Here is a 21,102-nt window from a genome sequence, read left to right as displayed (position 1 = left end):
TACTGCGCATGCGCTCTGCGCATGCCCAGAACAGCCGAGGGAGGCACGGACACATGCCTGGGTGTCCACGGATGGACACAAAGGCTTTTATTAGAGAGGATGCAGGGGCTTATTTTTCCATTTTTCTGCTCGGTTCTTGACTTGTTCTTTCTTGTAGGCCTGCTTTCTTTAATTGGTGTTGAATAGTTTCGCATTATTGGCCATTTGAAGTGCATCTTCTTCACTGTCCTTTATATATTCTTCAAGGCCTCTTTTCTCCTCCTCTACTGTTTGATGGACTTGCAGCATTCCTCTTCCACCTGAGCTGAGAGGGAGGTATAGCCTATCTACATCACTGCGGGGGTGCAGAACATGATTCATGGTCATGATTTTCCTGGTCTTACGATCCAGCGTCTCTAGCTCAGCCTGGGTCCAGTCTATTATTCCTGCAATGTATCTGATAACAGGTATAGCCCAGGTGTTTATGGCTTGTATGGTGTTCCCGCCATTGAGTTTGGACTTGAGGATTTTTCTAACTCTCCTGATTCACTTCCAATTTTTCTTTTAACTTCAGTGTGTGCGATGTTATCAGCCTGGAGAATGCCCAAGTATTTGTAAGGTTCTTTCTCTTCCAGGTTCTTTCTCTTCCAGGTTCTTGATCTTGCTTCCATTGGGCAGTTCTATTCCTTCTGTTTTTCTTATTTTCCCTCTGTTCATTATTAATGCAGCACACTTGTCTAGTCCAAACTCCATTGCTATATCGCTACTGAATATACAGACAGTGTTTTAGCAGTGATTCGATATCTGACTGGGACTTTCCATACAACTTCAGATCGTCCATGTACAGCAGATGGTTGATTTGACTTGATGTTTTAGATGTTTGGTATCCGAGGCCTGTTTTGTTTAGTATTTGTGAAAGTGGGGTCATGGCGATTACAAACAACAGAGGGGATAGTGAGTCCCCTTGGAAAATACCTCTTCTAATGCTAACCTGTCCAAGTGTCTCGCCATTGATTGTTAACTTTGTACTCCACATGCTCATTGCTTTTTTTATAAATATCTGAATGCTTTTGCTGACACCAGTTGTTTCTAAACATTTTAGTATCCATGTGTGAGGCAATGAATCGAAGGCTTTCTTGTAGTCAATCCATGCAACACTTAGATTTGTTTTTCTTCTCTTGCAATTTTCTAAAATCATTTTGTCAATCAGCAGCTGGTCTTTTGTCCTCTGGTGTTCGGGCAATTTCCTTTTTGTTCAACTGCAAGCTGTTTGTTAGTTAATAAGTGTTGCATCACTTCATCTGCTATTATTCCAGTTAATAATTTGAACATGGTTGGCAGGCAGGTGATCGGTCTATAATTACTTGGAACTGCACCTTTTGCTGGGTCTTTCATGATGAGATGAGTTTTCCCAGTTTTTAGCCATTGTTCAATATCACCTCTTTGCAAAATGTGATTGAACTGTTTTGATAGTTGTTTATGAAGGCTTGTTAGATGTTTAAGCCAAAAGCCATGCAGTTCATCGTCACCTGGCGCAGTCCAATTTTTAATTTTCTTTGCTCTTTCACTTATTAATTCTGGTATTATTATTAGATCTTGCATTTGTTGGTTACATTTTTTGACCTCTTTCATCCAGCCTGCTTTTTTATTATAATCTATTGGATTATTTCTTGTTTACACAGTCAGAGAAATGTTATTGACTGGTTTGTTTTATCCAGACATCGAGTCCTTCCCAAGGACCTGGGATGCCAGAATTTTATTGTCAATGGATATAGATATCATCGCAGAATATTATTATTATTATTATTATTAACATTTATATTCCGCTCTTCCTCCAAGGAGCCCAGAGCGGTGTACTACATACTTAAATTTTTCCTCACAACAACCCTGTGAAATAGGTCATGCTGAGTGACTGGCCTGAAGTCACCCAGCAAGTATGGCTGAATGGGGATTTGGACTCGGGTCTCCCCGGTCCTAGTCCAGCACTCTAGCCACTACACCACGCTGGCTCTCCATCCATGAGGATGGTCTGCCCAAGAAAGTTACTGGATCCAATATGATTCCAAAAAGCCTTGGAAGAATTTAGTGTTGGCTCTGCTGGTGATCCTGTTGATGCCTTGGTGGAGAACTGGAACAACAAACATACCAGGGCAGTAGACAGGATCACTCCTAAGCATCCTCTCCAATCCGCTTCAAAATTGGCTCCTTGGTATATGGAAGAACTACGGGAACTGAAGTGGCAAGGCAGACAACTCGAGCACAAGTGGAGAAAGACTCAACTCAAATTCGACAGATTGCAACATGCCGCTTCAGCTCCCATAGTTCTTACATTTGAAGACCTATGCTCAGGCAATAAGTGAAGCAAAGATGCAAGTATATTCTGCACACATTGCATCCACAAGCTCACATCCAGCATAGTTGTTTAGGGTTGTGGGAGGGTTAGCACATGCCCCTCCTCCCTTGAATCAGAATTTGGAACCTTCAATTACCCGCTGTAATGTTTTTTATGAGTTATTTATGGATAAAATCTCTCATATTTGGGCCAACTTAGATTCAGACCCCAACCCCACAATTATTGCATAGTCTAGCTGTGGGAGTGTCCAACAACTTCTCTTATGTGGTTAAGCTGGATCAGTTTCAGTTTGTGAGTCCTAATGATGTGGATAAGCTGCTTGGAATGGTGTGGCCTACTACCTGTTCTCTTAATCCTTGTCCGACATGGCTTATACTATCAGGCAGAGGGATTGTAGTAGAAGGCCTGGTAGATAGGAACATAGGAAGCTGCCATTTACTGATTCAGACCAGTGGTCTATCTAGCTCAATATTGTCTTCACAGCCTGGCAGCAGCTTATCCAAGGTTGCAGGCAGGAATCTCTCTCAGCCCTGTCTTGGAGATTCCAGAGAGGTAACTTGGAACCTCCTGCTCTTCCCAGAGCGGCTCCATCCCCTAAGGGGAATATCTTACAGTGCTTACACTTCAAGTCTCCAATTCATATGCATATGAATTTATAGACATATATTATATATATAATATGCATATCATATTCATATGCAACCCTTTCATCTGTGCAAAAATCACTGAAATTTTACTCTAAATCTTTTGACGGTAGGGATAAAGATGGGGTGATAACATACAGAAAGCTGTAAGCACAACAATGCTATCACCTATTTTCCATCTCTGGGGGGTAGATGTTGCCAAAAATCACTACGAGTATTTGTCCCCTGAGATGGTACTGTTGGCCCAATTTTGTGAACCTGGCTCATGGACTATAAAAAGCTAGTTTTTAGAATGACCATTTAAAATGTGAAAACTGTATAGGATAACATGATATTTCACATACCTGTAAAGCCTTAGTTGATTCATCCAAGAAATGTCCAATATTCTCATTTTCAGGACTGAATTTGTCAAGCTGCTGGACCACAAGTTCAATATGTTTCACTCTTAGCTGACTGCTCATCTTTACTCCATAGAGTTCTATAAATAATTAAATCATTAAATGGCTTTACTTGCTCAGTTTCATTTAAGCATATAAGCTCAGCAGATATGCATGTCATTCTCCTAGTAGACTCCTACCACAGATTAGCACAGCTAGTGCCACTAGATTTCTTCCTGGGCCTGTCCACTGAGCCTTGATTTTATTTATTTTACATTTTATATCCCACTCTTCCTCCAAGGAGCCCAGAGCGGTGTACTACACACTTAGGTTTCTCCTCACAACAACCCTGTGAGGTTAGGCTGAGAGAGAAGTGACTGGCCCAGAGTCACCCAGCTAGTATCATGGCTGAATAGGGATTTGAACTCGGGTCTCCCCCGCCGTAGTCCAGCATTCATCCGTGGTGCTTTGAAATTCCCTATCTCAACTGCGCTACCCTCTTCCTTGGCCCGACATAGGCTTCCCGATATCAAAGACTAACCTCCTGCCGACCCCTCAGATAGAAGACAGCGGCGTCTGTTGGGAGGACCCAGGCCGGAAGCCACGGCGTGCGCTGAGCAAGGCAGAGCGAGGGTTGCCAGGGCAACGCGTCAGGATGCAAGAGCGACTAGGCGGGCGGAGTCTCAGAGGGGCGGGGCGAGTGATGGCGGGAGGATGTTTGAGCTGCGGGTTGAAGGTAGCCGGGGTGAAAAAAGCGGAAGCTTGTGGCTGGCTGGCTCCCATACCCGAGGTAGGACAGCCGGAGGAAAAACGCAAGGAAGAGGAGCAGCAGCAGCAGCAGCGGGACCAAACCTCGGAGAGAGGAGGGGGGCGGGGCAAGCGCCATGGTCTTAGCTGCGGTTCAGTTATGGACCCCAAAGCGAATGCAAGCAGTTAAAATACAAATACATAATGTGTAGTCTACCCAATGTCTACCGATAAGTAAGTCTCATTGAGTGTAATGGGGCTTACTCCCAAATTGGTGTGCATGGGATTGCAGACATGTCTATATAATATACCTGAAGTTAAATTAATATAGGGTCCTAAACAAAGCTGTTTCATTGGCAGAATGACATTGAGCCTGCACTCCTTTGCACGCTAAATTGGAGACAGTCCTTACATCTCATTAAATATGTACAGGATCCGGCTGCAGATGGGGGCGGACAAGGCACATTTCCACTCATTTAATAGGAATTAGCACTCCTGACAAAAGTGAGTGGGGTGGGGAGTTTGTAGCCAGCCCGCTATAGGAAAAGCTACACGTCTGGCTGTTTTGTTTGCAAATAAGCGATGAGCAGGTTAGATTGAGAAGCCGTTTCTCAGCGACGACTACCAAACAGATTCAGTTAACACATGAATTGGACCTTAAACATTGTTCCTGTTTATCTGTCTCACCCACTCAGCATTTTCTCTTTTTACAAGGTTTCCAAATGGGGAGGTTTACTGTGTGAAGAAGTGTGGTGAATGCACAGCAGATTCATTAGGGGCTGTTCACGCTTTCCCAGACAGTAGGCGTCACCGCAGGTTTTATTCATTCATCAAACTTATATACTACCCAAACTTCCGTCTCTGGGCGGTTTTCTGCTAGGCTTTACTAAGTTGCCCCCCAAACCCTACACAAAAGTGGATTTGTTTACACTGGATATAAATTGGGCTACACTAACATGTGATGAAAAACCTGAATTGTGTGTGAAGTGCTCCCTAATAGCTCGCAGGGACTTTGAGGTCCCTTGCAAAAAAAACCTCCACACCCAAAGACCCCGTTCTGTCCATCGTCGCCTCTCCAAGGGCACAATCGCAGCTGGTTGGAGAGGAGATTGGGCCGGAGAGAGAGGCGACTGAGGCTTGGCCACAGGACCCAGCTACGGTGCCTGCAGCAGTGAGGGCGGGCGCTGTGGTGGCAGCGGCGGCAGCAGGTGCAACAGCCTTTGCCATATCAGCCTAATTGCCGCTTCTTGGGGGTGGGAGTGGGGCATGCTGGGTTCTCCACGAGACTGCCACTTCTGCTGGTCGTCTGCCCACCCTCACTCTCTGCATTACAAGGGAGAATATGGACATCTCCTGCCTTGAAAAAACGTTGCAATGAACAGAAAATGTGAGTGGCAGCCAGCCTACAATGAAAAATAGAACAAACCTTTACTCTCGGTTTCAGAATGTTTCACTATTGCACGACTCTTTAGAATGCTTTAAGCATAACAAATCTCATCGTCCAGAAAACACCCTGGGCACTTTCCGGATTACACTCTGTTCAGCAGTAAAATCCTTCGGCTTGGCAAGATTGTTTTGGAAACCTTAATAGCGTGTGCAACCCTCCTACAAGGGAAAAATCCAGCTATTTTTTCTGCAACGGACTTGCAACATAGGACTAAAACACAAGGAAAAAATCTGAAAGAAGGCATCACAAATGTGAACGGCACCTTGCTGACAGCGCAGGGGCTGCGATGTTGAAACACTGGCAGTATTGAAGCACATTTAACAGACACGTAGTGACACTTTTGTAGTGTGCAATCTGGAAAGTGCCCTGCCAAGCCACAAACAGCTGTTTAAGTATGTGTGGTAGCCTTGCATCGCACAGTCATATGATTCTGATACCCATGCTTTAAAAAAAGAAAACTATGCATGGAGGTGCTTGAAGATTTTTTATTTTTATTTTTTTACTTCTACTTTGGGGCTGCAAAGCTATGCAGATTGTTGCCAGGGAAGGAGAGGAATGGTGTGTCACAGAATTGGGGAGGAAGAAGGCAGGTGTCCATGAGCATGAAAGGAAACCATGAAGTGAGGAATATTACTCCAGTCTGTTATCACCACTGGTGTAGACTGCTTTATTCTACTCTCTTATCCTCCCTCTAGTCCAGCAGTTCTGGATCTGGTCCTGGGCCAGGGCTTGCCATCTTTCATTGCCACCCCACCCATTCCCACACAACTACGTACTCATGGTGTGGGTGATTGGTGATTTCCCTCTTTTTCACTGTGATCCCTTTTCTCCATCTCCTTTTCATAAGCCTGATCCTGCTCATGTCTACTGAGAAGTCTCATTGAATTTAATGAGACTGACTCCCATTTTGGTGTGCATGACGTTGCAGCCATAGAATATATAACATACTTGAATTGGCCCTTTAGCTTCATGGGACTGATAGACCATATAAAATAAATAAAATAAAATGCTCTGTATTTTTACAGACAATGCACTCCTGAAAGTGTCTACAGTTTTCTATGGGCACCTCTCACAACTGCCCTGGGAAAGAGTATTTCTCACAAGTGTACTCAACACTGGTCACTATGTGTGACTATGCAACATTTACTATATGAATTTACTATCATTTTATTTTATTTTTTGCATTTAAATCCCACTCTTCCTTTGAGGAGCTCAGAGTGGTGTACATGTTTATTTTTATCCTCACAACAACCCTGTGAGGTAGGTTAGGCTGAGAGTTATATGACTGGCTCAGAGACACACACTGAGTTTCATGGTTGAATGGGGATTCGAACTCAGGTCTTCTCGGTCAGAGTCCAACATTCTAGGCACTATGATATGCTGGCATAGTAGAAATAATGACTTACTAGCTGACCCCGCACAGAGCATCTGTGCAGTTGTGTACTGAACCTGTGACATTCCCCGCAGCTCGCTCGCTTGCTCTCCCCCCGCAGCTCGCTCGCTCTCCCCCCGCTGCTCGCTCGCTCTCTCGCTCTTCCCCCCGCAGCTCGCTCGCTCTCTCGCTCTCCCCCCGCAGCTCGCTCGCTCTCTCGCTCTCCCCCCGCAGCTCGCTCGCTCTCCCCCCCGCAGCTCGCTCGCTCTTTCGCTCCCCCCGCAGCTCGCTCGCTCTCGCTCCCCCCGCAGCTCGCTCGCTCTCGCTCCCCCCCGCAGCTCGCTCGCTCTCGCTCCCCCCCGCAGCTCGCTCACTCTTGCCCCCCCGCAGCTCGCTCGCTCTCGCTCTCCCCCCGCAGCTCGCTCGCTCGCTCCCCCCACAGCTCTCCCCATTGGGCGGGCCAGGGCATCCCACCACCACCTCCCACCTTCTCCTCCTGGCTGGTAGGGCTTTACCCACCGTCTGCCCACCTCCTCATCACCACCATCATTTCTCCCCGCCACCGCCTCCTCTTCCTGGCCGGCAGGGCTTCGTCCGCCGTCCACCCACCTCTTCTGGCCGAGGGGGCTTCGCCTGCCGGCCCTCCACCTCTGCATCCTGACCACCGCCATTATTTCCCTTGCCTTTCCTATTGTCTCTCTTCTCCCTCCCTTCTTTTTCTCTTTCTCTCTCCTCCACTCACTCTTCCCCACTCTTTCTTCCCCCTCCCTTCATGTTTTTTCTTCCTCCCTCCCTGAGTTAACAGATTTTTTTCATTTACACAACGGCATCCTCCTTCTCCTGAAGGGGCTCTTTCCTCCTTCACAGCCTGTCTTTTTGCAGACCCCTGCCTGCTGTTCTTTTATATCAAGAACATCTTCTGACCTGTAACTGTTGCATTCCAACTGCCCAACTGACCACAGACCCCTCCTCCTTATCTGCATAGGGAATCCCCACTGCCCAGTCACCATGGTGCTTCTGCTCTCACAGGCTCCTTCTCCCTATCTGCATATGGAATCCCCACTGCCCAATCAGGTGCTTCTGCTTGCAAACTCTGCATATGGAATCCCCACTGCCCAATCAGGTGCTTCTGCTTGCAAACTCAGCCAATCGCCTCCTTCCATGGCCTGTCTACCAGAAATAAGTATATAGATAGATAGATAGATAGATGTCTATCGGAAAGATGAGCTGTTTGAAGCCTGTTGTTCTTGTTGTGCCATCCAGTCGGTGTCAACTCTTGGCGACAACAGAGCCATGTGGTTTTCTTTGGTTAAACAGGAGGGGTTTACCATTGCCTCCTCCCATGCAGTATGAGATGATGCCTTTCATCATCTTCCTATATTGCTGCTGCCTGATACCACCATAAGTCATAGAGTTCCCACAGAGAGGAATGATGGGCCAGCATCCAGGAAACAAAACGATAGTAGGATTGCAAACATGTTAGGGAGATAATTAATTATATGGACATTGAGTTGTTCACCTGAATCTGCATTTCACATAGTCACAAAAATCCCACATATAAATAATCTTACGTTGAAAAGGGTCATCTAAACTTGCCCACACATACCTTCAAACATGGTTGAATGGAGAAAATTTGGAATATGATGCTGAAAAAGGAGTTTCCTATTGGGGGGTGGGGTGGGGTTACCATCTGCAGGATATAATTTCTATCCCCACCCCTATTTCTCAATGCTTATTAACAATGAGGAGCATCAAGATGGATCAGGCCCAAGGCCCATTCAGTCCAGCATCCTGTTTCACACAGTGGCCCACCAGATGCCTCTGAGAAGCCCACAGGCAAGAGGTGAAGGCATGCCCTCTCTCTTGCTGTTGCTCCCCTGCAACTGGTATTGAGAGGCATCTTGCCTATGAGGCTGGAGGTGGCCTACAGCCACCAGACTAGTAGCCATTGATAGACCTATCCTCCATGAATTTGTCTAAGTCCACATCCCGTGGCAGAGAATTCCATAGATTAATTATGCGCTGTGAAAAAGTATGTCCTTTTGTTAGTCCTACATTTTCTGGACTTCATTTTCATGGCATGCCCCATTTAGAAATTGAAATTTAGGTATAGAAATTGAATTATTATTATTATTATTATTATTATTATTATTATTATTTCTAGTATTGTGAGATGGAAATCTCCCCATAGTTGCCTCTTTTCCAAATGAAAAAGCTCCAGATGCTGTAGCCTTGCCTCATAAGGAAGGTGCTCTAGGCCCCTGATCATCTTGGTTGTCCTCTTTTGCACCTTTTCCAGTTCTTCAATGTCCTTCTTGAGATACAGTGGCCGCTTCTTCCCAGCCTCTGCCCAAACAAACGAGGTCTCTTTTTGATATCATGCTCACCAGCTGGCTCTAAAATGGGCCTTCTTGTGAACTGTTGGAAGGAAACTGAGTGTAAGAGTTCTTCTGTGAATGGAATAGACTGGAAGAAGCAGTGCTAATCATCTCCAAAAAGAGAGCATTGCATAGCAAACCATGACATCTGCCCTGCATACTTTAAAGGATGGGGATGCCCATTAGTTATTAGGGATGTGCACGAAGAGTCTTCGGCACCGGCGGGGGTAGTACTTTAAGGGCAGGGGAGGGTGTACTCACACACACACAACGCTGCATTGCCCCCGCTGGCACTCTGTAAACTTTAAGCCCCTTGGGGCGGCAGCATTCCTCCCTGCCGCCCCATTCCCCCGGTTGGCCGGAAGTGGCGAGCGTGCGTGCGTTGCCTGAAATGACATGCTGAGAGCTCGTCTGGGCTCTTAGCAACCCAGGCAAAGGGAGCATGGCAGAACCCAGCAAAGGGGGAGTGGCCTGGGATACAGAGAGCCCAGACGAGCTCTTAGCTCGTCATTTCAGGCAGCATCGACTGCCTGATAGGATGTTATCCCCTTTCTCTCCCTCCAGAGAGGGAGAGGAAGGGAAAAACGTTCTATCGGGCAGTCGGCGCGGCCTGAAATAACTAGCGCAGAGTTCGCCCTGGCATGGGAGGGAGGAGTTCACTCTGGGCTCTTCTGGAGCCCAAACCATGGGGCTTTGGCGGCCTTTTCCATTGGCGACCTGGGTTCTTTAAACCCATTCGCCCAATAGTGGCTCCGCCCCTGATCCTGCCCTTCCACAAAGTAGCTCAGGTTGGCATACATGGCTTTTCCTCCCTGCTCTTATCCTCACCACAATCCTGAGGCAAGTTAGGCAGAAAGAGAGTATATGATCTAAAGATCTGAACCCAATTCTCTAACCAATATACCACACTAGTTCTTAATTGTTTCATTATGTGGAGTATTGATTGCAGGAGAAAAGGGAGATTCAGATTCTCAGTTTCACTGTGAAGGAAGTTAATGGGGTAGCCAAAGGTTGTTAAGACCGGCAGGCATAAGCTAAAATAATATACAATAGTCATTCATCATATTCCCTCCTCTCAGCAACAATTCTCACCCTGGACCCCACAAGAGCTGGAGATGGCCCTGGGTGCTGAGCTGTGGAGTCTGGGAGACAGGTTTTCAACATGTGGCCAGACACTTGGCTGTGTATGCTAGCACAGTATGTTAGCTAGGAGCATATCTTCTCTGCTTCTCATTGTCAACACAGAGCAGGCAGCAGCACAGCAAAAGCAGCAGCACCCTCCTCCCTTCCCCTCCAGCCCCCTGCTATCCTGTACCTGGCCAAAAGCTAGGTGGGAAGGTGGGTGTCCTCCTCGCTTCCCTTCCCACCTCTTCCACTCTCTTTGCAGCCTCCTGCTCTTTCCTAAACGCCCCTTTTTCTTCTCCTCTCCCATGCCAGCCCTTGGCACTCCACCTTGTAGTGATTTTGGAAGGGAAGCTTCACTCTTATCTCTAGCTGATTTTTCTTGCACTGTTATAAGGAAAGGAGACTAAGGGCTGAACAAAGACACTACTTTAAACATGTTGCTTGACTTTGCATGTTTGCAGTGTCTTTTTCACTAGGTAACCTGAGCCCATTCACCAACTCGCAACACAGCCTATTCCAGAAGGTTGCTGTGATGATAAGGGAGAGAGGCAGGGTGGGGAAAAAATGAAATAGACTGGACCTTTTAGGGAAGTATCTATCAATGCCTCTGACACCCACAGCATAATATAAGAACACCCACCTACCCATGCACCAGTGGGTGGGGAGGTGGGCAGGGTGAAGGAGTCATATTGGCCTTTGCCTCACGCAGCAGTTTCTTGAGCTATGAAGAAACTGGCTATCAGAAAACCAGCACATGAGGTTTAAAAAAAAAAACTGGCAGAGGAGTGTGTGCTGCAGGAAAGAACTGTGCCCATCTGTGAAAAATGAAGGGCATGCTGGAGGGAGCCAACTCACTTGTATATCACTACGCCAACAGGGTAGCCACACTTTGCAGCTTCCACTGAATCTGACCACACACTGCTCCTATTCCCAGAATATTTTGCCCTGTGCATTCAAGACAATAAAAAAGTACCACTGAAAAAGTGAATACCTCTCACAGACTGGACAGCTAATTGTGAACAAAAAATACAGGAAGGGCATTATGTTGTTTAGCCATCCAGCAACATTGCCTAGTAGGAATCAATAGTCAAAGTGGTATAAATCACAGTCTGGAAAATCTCATGCATGGAGGTAGAATGCAGAGGTAGTAGAATGGATTGCAAAACTTCAGATCGCAGTTGGGGGATGACATCTTTGAATGCTCTCTAATGATAAAACTCCCTGCAAATAGAAAAACAGTTCTATAGGAACTCAGTGGGATAAGGGCTTGGTGAGAACCCTGATGTGTTTGTTTTTTACTTGTACGGATGAGGAGGAGGAAGAGAAGGAGGAAGTACAGTGTCCTTTTCACTTAAATCTGCTGCATAAGTTTTGTAGAGCTATAGGCACAGTGTGACCTGACACCCTCAGGGACATTTCAGGCTCTCTACCCTGAATTAAAGTAAATGCGCTGACACAGAGCATCTGCGCGGTCGTGCACTGAGCCTGTGGCATCCCCCCCAACTCCCTCACTTGCCCCCAGTGCTCGCTCACCCTCTCCCCCCCCACGCTTACCCGCCCTCTTCCCCCCCGCGCTTGCCCACCCTCTCCCCCCAGCGCTCGCTCGCCCGCCCTCTTCCCCCCGCCGCCCGTCTCTCTCTCTCCCTCTTCCCCCCGCCGCCCTCTCTCTCTCGGTCACTCCCTCGCTCACCCTCTTCCCCCCGCCACTCCCTCGCTCGCCCTCTTCCCCCCCCCGCCACTCCCTCGCTCTCTTCTCCCCACAACTCTCTCTCTCTATGTGTCTTCCATCTTTCTATCTCTATCTCGCAGTCCTTGCTTCCCCCTGCCACTGCCAGGAACTGTCGCCCACTCGCCAACACCCTGCCGCTTCAGGACACAGCTCATCCAATCATCTACTGCCCGCAGCCCCCAGAGCCCACTGTCCAGCTCAGGGGTTTGAAATCTGTGTGTAACGTGCAGTCCAGCCCTTACTCCCCAACTAAATGTTGCTAGGATTGCCATCTTAAACAGCCTCCTTTCTACTTGCGTGATTCCAGAATAATGCCATTAGTTTTCCTGAAAAAGAGGATGGGTCTATGCTCTTCCACATACTTGTAATGCCACCACTCAGACCGCGCTCAATCGGAATTACCAACTGAAACTATCGTCCCCGCCCCCACAGAAGAAAACTACTTTTAGAGCATTGGCCCTAGTCTAATTTACGTTATTTGCATAGGCTTCTCGCGCCCAATCACTCACCATTGCCTGCTTTGCATAAGCTCAGACGGCCACTCAGAGAGCCAGGGGGCTGGGTTATCACGTGCTGTTGCTACGCTTTGGCTTCTATAGTGTTGCTACAGTTGTTAGCCTATCAGGGAATAGGATCCCAGTTCTGTCAACATTCTCTTTGACTGAGGGGTTGGAAGGCTGTTATTAACTGCGTCTGATTGGCTCTCAGAATCCAGCAACTAGCGTTATTGACTGGCAAGAGAGTAATGTGCAACTGTAGTTTTGGAGACCTGGGTTGTTAAAAAGACACTTTGCGGGATCCTGTACTCGTGAAATCCTGAGTTTTTTCTGCCGCACATTTGCCTGCCTGTATTTAGGCACTGGAAAAGAGAACGAAGCAAAGCTGTTGGAGGGCTTATGAAAATGGAATGGAATTCCCTGTTAATGCTCCTGGAAGCCGCAGAATACTTGGAAAGGCGAGAGAGAGGTACATAACTGTTAGTAACAAGCTGAGTTCCCCTCCCCCCCACCCCGAGTTTGAGATATGATGCGCAGGTGGCCGCGGGATTTAAACTTGGGGAGCAGAAGCTGGTTTTTGGTGTCAAGGGGTTTCCAAACCATCCAACCCCTAGTTGCTCCGGTGGTACTGCTGGCCCACGTTCTACGTAATTCTATTTTTCCTATCCACTACTTCGCCTCCTCTCAGAATAAGTTATTTGCACACTTTATCTTCTATTGTGACCATCGTAAACAACATTTTGTTCTGTTTTCGGCTTACAAATCAATCCTGCTATACATGGTCACCTTCGCTTGCTAACCATTTCTTCTCGTGTAGAGGCAGAGCACGGTTATGCCTCGGTGTTGCCCTTCGACAGTGACTATACCAGAAGGAAATCAAAAGCCAGGAAATCCCCAAATAACCGGTAAGCGATGGTGCGCCCTCCCTTTCTCTTTGTCTCACTACACTGGGGCTGGGGTGGCATCCTTTCTCCCTAAGTATCTAGCTTAATGTGCTGATCAAGGTATTGCGACTTCCTTGATCGCAGCAGCAGTCGCCATTTTCCGCCCTTCTGGGCTGGGCTCTGTTTTGGTCTCTCGGATAAATGCTGCCACGCGTACAGCAGAGTCTCCGGAGCAACCTCTGCGTGTTAAAACTACCCTTCCCCCGCCCCCTAAGTTCACAACTTCTTTTCTGTAGCCCAGCTTTGAGGTTCAACTTCGGTTTATTTCTCCACTTTGGAAAAAGCTGATGCACTTCTTTAGTATTCCAGATTCAGAGCTATCCCTAGGGTGAGCGAAAAGGGGCATCACCTCAAGCCCCACCACACCCTTCTACACTGCACCACCAGTGGCAGCGGTGGGGAGATTGCAGGCAGGAATCTCCTTGTCCCCAGTGCTAGTGTGCATTAGGACTGGCAGAGTTGGAGATCTGTACCCTGCTAGTGGTGTGGAGATTCCCCAGATTCTTACTGCTGCCAACCTGGAGTGCGGCTCTCCCACCTGTTTCAGCTGCTGTCCTTTAACTTGCCCAGGCCCCACGGTGTGCTCTTCCTGGCAAACTTGAGCCTGCCAAGGGGCTGGTTGAGTTGCAGGGTGGCTGCTGAGGCAGGCGGTAGCTGCCCTCTGTCAGTGGCATGGATATTTCCCACCACTCCCGGCTTGGAGTGTGCATTCTGCCTCTCACAGTGGCTGCTCTCCAACTCAGTCAGGCCTTGCGGCGTGCTCTGCTCAGCACACTGGAGTGTGTAATGGGCTTGGCTGAGTTGGAGGGTGCCTACTGTGGCGGGTGGGGACTGTGGCATGGAGATTTCCTACTGCTGCTGGCCTGAAGTGTAGGTCCCACCTGCCCTACTGTTTCCCCTCCAACTTGGCCAGACCTCACTCTGTGCTTTTTTCGGCAAACCAGAGTGTCCTGCATGGCTGGCTGAGTCAGAGGGTGGCTGCAGCAGCTGGGGACCACCCCCACTGGCCCAGAGCACAGCTCCTACCTGTTGTAGCAGCTGGGACGAGGGGAAGCTGTCGTCTGCCAGGGGTGCCAGCATGGAGATTACCCTCGGCCCCGGCCCAGAGCAAAGCTCCCACCCATCACAGCAGTTGTCCTCCAACCAGGCTGGGCCCTGTGGCATGCTCTGCTCAGCCAGCCAGAGTGCATCACATGGTTGGCTGCTGATTCGGAGGGCAACTGCTGCGGTGGGCGGGAGTTAGGCTCCACTGGTAGGGGCGCAGAGATTTCCTGCTGCCATCAGCAGCCTGCCGAGCAGCTGCAGCCTGATGCAGCATTTCCCTCCAACTCCGCCAGGCCCAGGAGTGTGCTCTTCTCAGCAAACCAGAGGGTGCTGCAGGGCTGGCTGAGCCAGAGGGTGGCTGCTGTGGTGGGCGAGAGCTGCTGCGGAGCAGATAGTTCTCACTGCTGCCAGCTTAGCGTGTGGCTCCCACCTGTTGCAGCAGCTGCCCTCCAACTAGGCTGGATCCCACAACATGCTCTGCTCAGTCAACAAGGGGCTGACTGAGTCGGTGTATGGCTGCTGTGGTGGGCCGGACTTGTGCTCTGCCAGTGGTGGCAGTGAGGAGATTTCCCACTGCTGCTGGCCCATTGCATGGCTCCCGCCTGTCACATCAGTTGCCCTCCAACTTGACTGGGCCCCACAGTGCGCTATACTCGGCAAACCAGAGCATGCTGCAAGGTCAGCCAAGTCCCAGGGTAGCTGCTGTGACAGACTTGAGCCACCCTCACGTTGCCATGCACACCTCCCATTGCACACCCCTAAGGACAGCCTGGCATTTGCAGCTCGATGTTTCACACGTGTATTTAGAAGTGAATTCCTCGGAGCTCCGTAGCACTTATTGCCAGTCCCAGGTAAGTGTGCAGAGGATTGGAGTCCCTGGAACTTGTTTACATCTAGTCACAAGTGCTTTATCATGAGTTTGCCAGCTTACCATGAATTGGAGAGCTATGTGCTTCAAATTGTATTGCGCCCTGCCTTTTACATTGCATTTCTTAAAGAGAACCAGACGATGAATGTTTATGTACTGCTTTTCAACAAAAGTTCCCAAAGCAGTTTACATAGAGAAAAATAAATCAAGATGTTGGCCTTCTGTGGTTTGGTTATGGAGCAACTCAGGTGGATTCCCCCCTTTAGCTTCCCTATCCTCTGTTCTCTTCCAACAGCAGGTACTAACTGTCCTGTGTTGGCCACGGCCACATAGAACTTGGGTTATGTTAAAGTGTACCCCACTGCCTTCCCCACCCGCCTTGGTCTCCTAGTCATGTATCTATTGCTAATGTAGTCCCACTCCTCCACTTTGTTCCTATAAATATTTCCTTGAAAACTGTATGCAAAGGAATCTAAAATAATCACAGGGTCTGCTTCTGCCTCCCATGCCTGTCCTGTAGGTTTCTAGGTGTTTGTTGTTGTTGTTGTTGTTGGTTTTTTTTGCATTCCTGAATACACTTCTTAAAGTCCTTCACTGTAAATGAAATAACTTTTTCCACTGAAACTTTAATGTATTGTATTACTATAATTGTTTATATGTGCAAGACTTAGCTATATGTTTGTGTTGTAATATTTAAAATTTAACTTAGGGCGTCAAAGTCAAGGAGCATTGACAAGATTCAGAGAAAACTCTCCATGTAGGAGGCAGTAGCAGCAGAAATTTCAGTCAGGGAAGCATGGAGCATTATGCTCAGGTAGTGTGATCAGCAAGAGTTTATGGAGGTGTTTTTGTTTTGAAGAACTTAATGCTGTAATATGGGAAGACTTTAACGGATGAATCCAAAACTCTTCACAGAAACTATGGTGGCTGCCAGTGGATATTTATATAGAGCGTTGCCTCAACTGTTTATGTGCAAGAAATACTTAATCAGCAAATATGTGTACAGCCTGATCCAATGCATATTTAGTTAAAATAACTCCCTGTCTGTCCAATGGGACTTATTTCTAGGTATCATTTTAGATTGGAAGACAGAGATAGTTTTCATCTACACTTAATGTCCTAGTCTTGTGTATTTTCAAGATTAAATTGCATGTGGCAATATATTTTAAGAGCACTTTTTGTATTTTCGTATCTCATAAGAATGCAATGTTAACAGCATAAGTCAAACAGTTACACATGGACAAACTTAGACATTACATACAGACATGTGCAACGTTATCCCATTGGTCCTCTATACACGGGAATAACTGCTTCCAGAGGAACAAACAAGATCAGAAAAGCAGTGGTGGTGGTTGCTTTAATCTTCTCTCCACTTTCTTTTACCATGCTCCAGATGACACTAAAGTGGCTTCCCGCTCACCAGGATTCCAAACATGTCTTGCTGGGACCATGCATTCAGTGCCAAACAGATGGCTGGTGCTGGCTGTACTGGCAGCAGTGACGACCTGTCTGGAGGACAGGGGAGAGTCTGAATTTAGGCCCCCATAATCATCCAGGTGATGAAGGCTGACAATACACCACGTGTGTAAAAAGAAAGATGTGTATGTAGCCCACTAATGCTCACTAGAATCTGTGGGTCAGGGACTGCGTTCTCCAGCTCGGTTAAATTTAGATCCTGAGTTTTAGTCCTGTCAGAGGGTGCCTTTCCCAGTGCAAAAAGATTGACCCAGAGAAGCCCTGCATCCTTGTTGCTGCCATTCTCCTGGGCTTCAGGAACAGGTTAGCTTGTTCCAAAGCAGCTCATGGGGAAAGCTGCTTCACTGGTGGCAAGGACCCCACCTGTTAAGAAACAGCTTCACACAGGAGGATCTGGGTGGAAATGTCTGGTTCACTGCTGGAAGGGATGCTTGCCAGCCTTTTGCGCTGTCTTTGAACTGGCCAGACTGTTTCTGGAACCTAAGGAATGGTAGCCGTTGGCCTAAAAGCATTACAAGAAACACTCCCTTTTTTTCTCAGCCTGAAAGACTCTGAAGCAGGCTGTAGAGCAAATACTTGAGTTTAGGCACAGGCAAGAGGCGCAAAGGGCTAGAGGCTGGGTCAAAGATTGGCAGGGTTTAGTACCAGATCAGACAAAAGTAGAAAGCCAGAGGCAGAAGGCATTATTGAAGCTGGGCTGGTGGGCAGATGAGGGAAATCTTCCTAGCTCACCCCTGCTAACTTGGCAAAGGGGCACCTTTTAACATGGTGATTCTCTTTATTTAGCAGAGGGAGAGTAACTGGCCCTACCCACCCCCAGCACAGGACCTCCAGTGACGGTTGCTGGTATCTGCCTTATGTTTCTTTTAGATTGTGAGCTCTTTGGGGACAGGGATCCATCTTATTTATTTGTTATTTCTCTGTGTAAACCGCCCTGAGCCATTTTTGGAAGGGCGGTATAGAAATCGAATATAATAATTAATTAATTAATTGCTGCTAGATTTGACAAACTGCTCGAACTGCTGGGCTGACTTGGAAGCAGAGGTTTGAGGGTTAGGATTCAATGATATATCATCATTGGATTGAGCAGTAGGACTCCATCCAGGTTGGGGCTCAGCTCAGCCCAGCATTGAAACCTAGAGACTGCTGTTGCTCCACAGAGTCTTAATCCCTGTGACTTTGCTGGGGCATGGGTGGCAAAGGAGCAGTGTTCCCGCTAAGGTGTGTGCACGCTCACACATTTTTTGATGTCCGCTCAGTTAATTTTAGATCCCGCTCGGGTGGAATCAGGAAGGCCACACTCTGAATGCATGTGCATACACAATGCCTTGACATTGCTGCCCAGAACAAAACTCAGTCCACACACAGATGAAAAACATTAGAGAGAACACTGCAAAGGAGGTAAGATGTGGGAACCAGCTGCTCTAAGTCCCAGTTCAAGAGACAGACGCACCCTGTACCTTAGCACCAGCAGGGACCCCTCTTATCAGTCAACAGCAGAGGAAATAGCAGGATTGTGTGAAGAGCAGATGTGCTTAAACACAAGAGCTTGTGCTTAAACCTGTGCTGTGGTCATGATCAAATCTTACCTTTTATAAATTGGAGGCAGAAAGAATTGAACACAGGTCTTTCTGCTCGGAGCCTAGCTTGATGTTATCTCAGCATATATGGTTTGAGTTCATGTTCTCCAAAACAAAGGAGAATGAACGGGGCACACAAAAAAGAGGATAGGTGCGAGGGGTGTTTAATCCCTCCTGTGCTAGCTACTACTACTAGAACAACAATGTATATATTGCATTTTAAATAAATAAATATGGATCCCTGTCCCCAAAGGTCGCTCAATCTAAAGAAAAGAAACATGATAGACCCCAGCAACAGCCACCGGAGGGATGCTTGTCCTGGGGATGGATAGGGGCAGTTGCTCTCCGCTTGCTCAATAAAGAGAATCGCCACTTTTAAAAGGTGCCACTTTGCTCAGTTAGTAGGGTAGATTATTCTGTCCTGCTTTTATCCCACAGCTAGGTTCACCAGTTCTGGTGCCCATTTGAGGGGCAGGGATTTTTAAAAATTTCCTGAAGAGTCATTTTCAGGGGAAACTTGATGGGTAGGCTGGTCCTCCCCTGCATGCCCTCACATTATGAGGGAAATATGGGGTTGAGAACCTTGTGTTTTGCTTGTAATGTTTCTTTTTATTCACACAGACAGCATTGTGCTGAGAACTGCCACACCTAGTCAAGGTTTTCCCTTCTGTTAGGTACATCAATCTCCTTGGGGTCTACACGTTCTAAAAAGATAGAGCCCAAAAGGTTGGGCTGGTAGAGGGATAGAAACTGCATTTCACAACTAGATTTGAGCTGCCCCTTTCCTGCAGAAGGCAAATCTTACCACTTACACATGCTTAGGCACATCTACTGATCGGCCATACCACCATGAACATGCCAATCTTGTCTGATTTCAGAAGCTATGCGGGTTTGGATCTGGTTAATACTTAGATGGGAGACCTCCTGGGAATGCTGTAGGTTTTTTGCCCTCACACTCTGCCTCCTTTTTAACAGGGGGAGAGCTGGCCTTGTGGTAGCAAGCATGGCAGTGCTTAATGCTCTGGTATTATTTTGTCATTCTTGGTCCATGATTTGTTTGAGTCCAGTTCAAAGTACTGGTTATCATCTCTGAAACCCTAAATGGTTTGGGGCTAGACTTGTTTGAAGGACCACTTGCTCCCATACAAACCTCCACATCCATTGAGATCTGCTGGAAGGGCCCTGCTCTGCATCCCTCCTCCATCTGAAGTGCAGTTGGTGGGTACATGATTACATTCACTTCCTTGAATGCACTATCCAGACGGCAGAACTCTTTCCTCCTGGAGGCTTCTCTACTGCGCTCATTAACCTTTCTTTGGCTGGCCATCCTTGGCATGCCTTCAAGCGTTACTTTAATTCTTGCCCCCAGGAGCTGTTGGGTTTTTTAAGCTGCTGCTTGGTGGTCTTGCTGATTCTGTTCTTAATTTATCTGTTGCTGAACTATTTGATTGTTGATCTCTTTTTCTTTATTATATGCCACCCTGAGGATCCTATTCGATGGAAAAGTGGATTATAACTTTTGATTGGAATGAAGTAACTAGCAGTGGAACAAGAGTTGGGGTTGGAGAGGTAAATCCTGGCCTTGGTCATTTCAGTCACAGCCCCTCAGAAGAAGCAGATTGTGTTGAAATGGAAGCCGACAGGCAGAGAGCCAAGAGGCAGGGTGACTAGAGTGGGGCTGGCACCTCTTCTAGTACCTTTGCTTTTGTCCCTATAATAGCAGTCTGACTGGCAGGTGATAAGGTGAAGGGAAAACCTTCACTGTTAAATTTGTGTGTATGGGGCTGCTGCTTTTGCACAGGTGAAAAAGACTAAGTTGGAGGAAGGTTGGCATAAGAGGCAGTAGGCTGAATAACAGGAACTTGGTGTGTCTGAAATGGCCTGAACTAAAAGTGGGACATACTCGTATAACTTATTTACACCCAGTTCCTCCTGGCAGCAGCAACCGCCCACTATAGTAATATCTGATGCACTTTAGAACAATTCCTACCAAAAAGAGCAGAACAGAAGGAAGGGCAGGAAAGCGATTAATTCAAGCTGATGCTTCTGAAAGCCACCAATCTCTGTCAGTTTAACCCATGCTGTGCCTCCCCTACCACGATGGTTGCTGAAGCATCACTGAGACAATATGCAGGTTTTTCAGTCATTGATGTAAATGTTATCCAACTATTCTTGTCTCTAATCACTGTGATTTACTTGGATATTCAGTCCAGTAGCATTAACTATAGGGCAGACACCCTCCTTGTTCTTCCAAATGAATAGCTTAATTGAAATGGTGTCCTCTCATTTCCTTCTGATGAGCCTGTCATGTGGGGGCAGGGAGGGTGTACCATAACATTCATTGCTAGCTGAATAGGGGGAAGACACTGAATAATGCATGATGATGCCCTTATACTTTAAAACTGTGGCTTCAGATTGTGGCTGACAGAGAAATAATGGCTGTCTAGAGATCAGTAGCTTCTATTACCCCTACTAACTGGGCAAAGACAAAGAGGCACCTTTCAGAGTGATTATTCTCTTTCTATTAAGTAGGGGGAGAGCA

General features: G+C 47.3%; 2 protein-coding genes and 1 long non-coding RNA gene across 14 annotated transcripts in view; 1 reads left to right on the top strand and 2 right to left on the bottom strand.

Annotated features, from left to right (window-relative positions):
• Positions 1-4,040, bottom strand: part of CFAP99 (cilia and flagella associated protein 99) — a 157,943-nt gene extending 153,903 nt beyond the window's left edge. For all 12 annotated transcript variants that reach the window (XR_008319332.1, XM_053308826.1, XM_053308837.1 and 9 more), the window contains exons 1-2: positions 3,895-4,040; positions 3,321-3,454 (exon numbers count right to left, since the gene is read on the bottom strand). Coding sequence is in view for 11 of the 12 variants with exons in the window: in XM_053308837.1 (XP_053164812.1) it covers positions 3,321-3,437 (117 nt within the window). In the remaining variant the exon portion in view is untranslated. The remainder of the gene's footprint in view (positions 1-3,320; positions 3,455-3,894) is intronic.
• A 4,987-nt stretch (positions 4,041-9,027) lies between these two features.
• Positions 9,028-12,574, bottom strand: LOC128350154 (uncharacterized). Its single transcript, XR_008319179.1, has 2 exons — positions 12,514-12,574; positions 9,028-9,337 (listed from the first exon to the last, which is right to left on the bottom strand). It is a non-coding gene; the product is annotated as an uncharacterized LOC128350154 (long non-coding RNA).
• A 209-nt stretch (positions 12,575-12,783) lies between these two features.
• MXD4 (MAX dimerization protein 4) overlaps positions 12,784-21,102 on the top strand; it is a 58,536-nt gene continuing 50,217 nt past the window's right edge. Inside the window, exons 1-2 of the mRNA XM_053307885.1 lie at positions 12,784-13,117; positions 13,466-13,553. Coding sequence (XP_053163860.1) covers positions 13,048-13,117; positions 13,466-13,553 — 158 coding nt within the window. The 5' untranslated portion in view covers positions 12,784-13,047. The remainder of the gene's footprint in view (positions 13,118-13,465; positions 13,554-21,102) is intronic.

Source organism: Hemicordylus capensis, chromosome 3, assembly GCF_027244095.1.
Source record: "Hemicordylus capensis ecotype Gifberg chromosome 3, rHemCap1.1.pri, whole genome shotgun sequence".
Classification (NCBI taxonomy): domain Eukaryota; kingdom Metazoa; phylum Chordata; class Lepidosauria; order Squamata; family Cordylidae; genus Hemicordylus; species Hemicordylus capensis.
The sequence above is the reverse complement of the archived record's forward strand: the minus strand, read 5'-3'. Positions and strand labels throughout refer to the sequence as shown.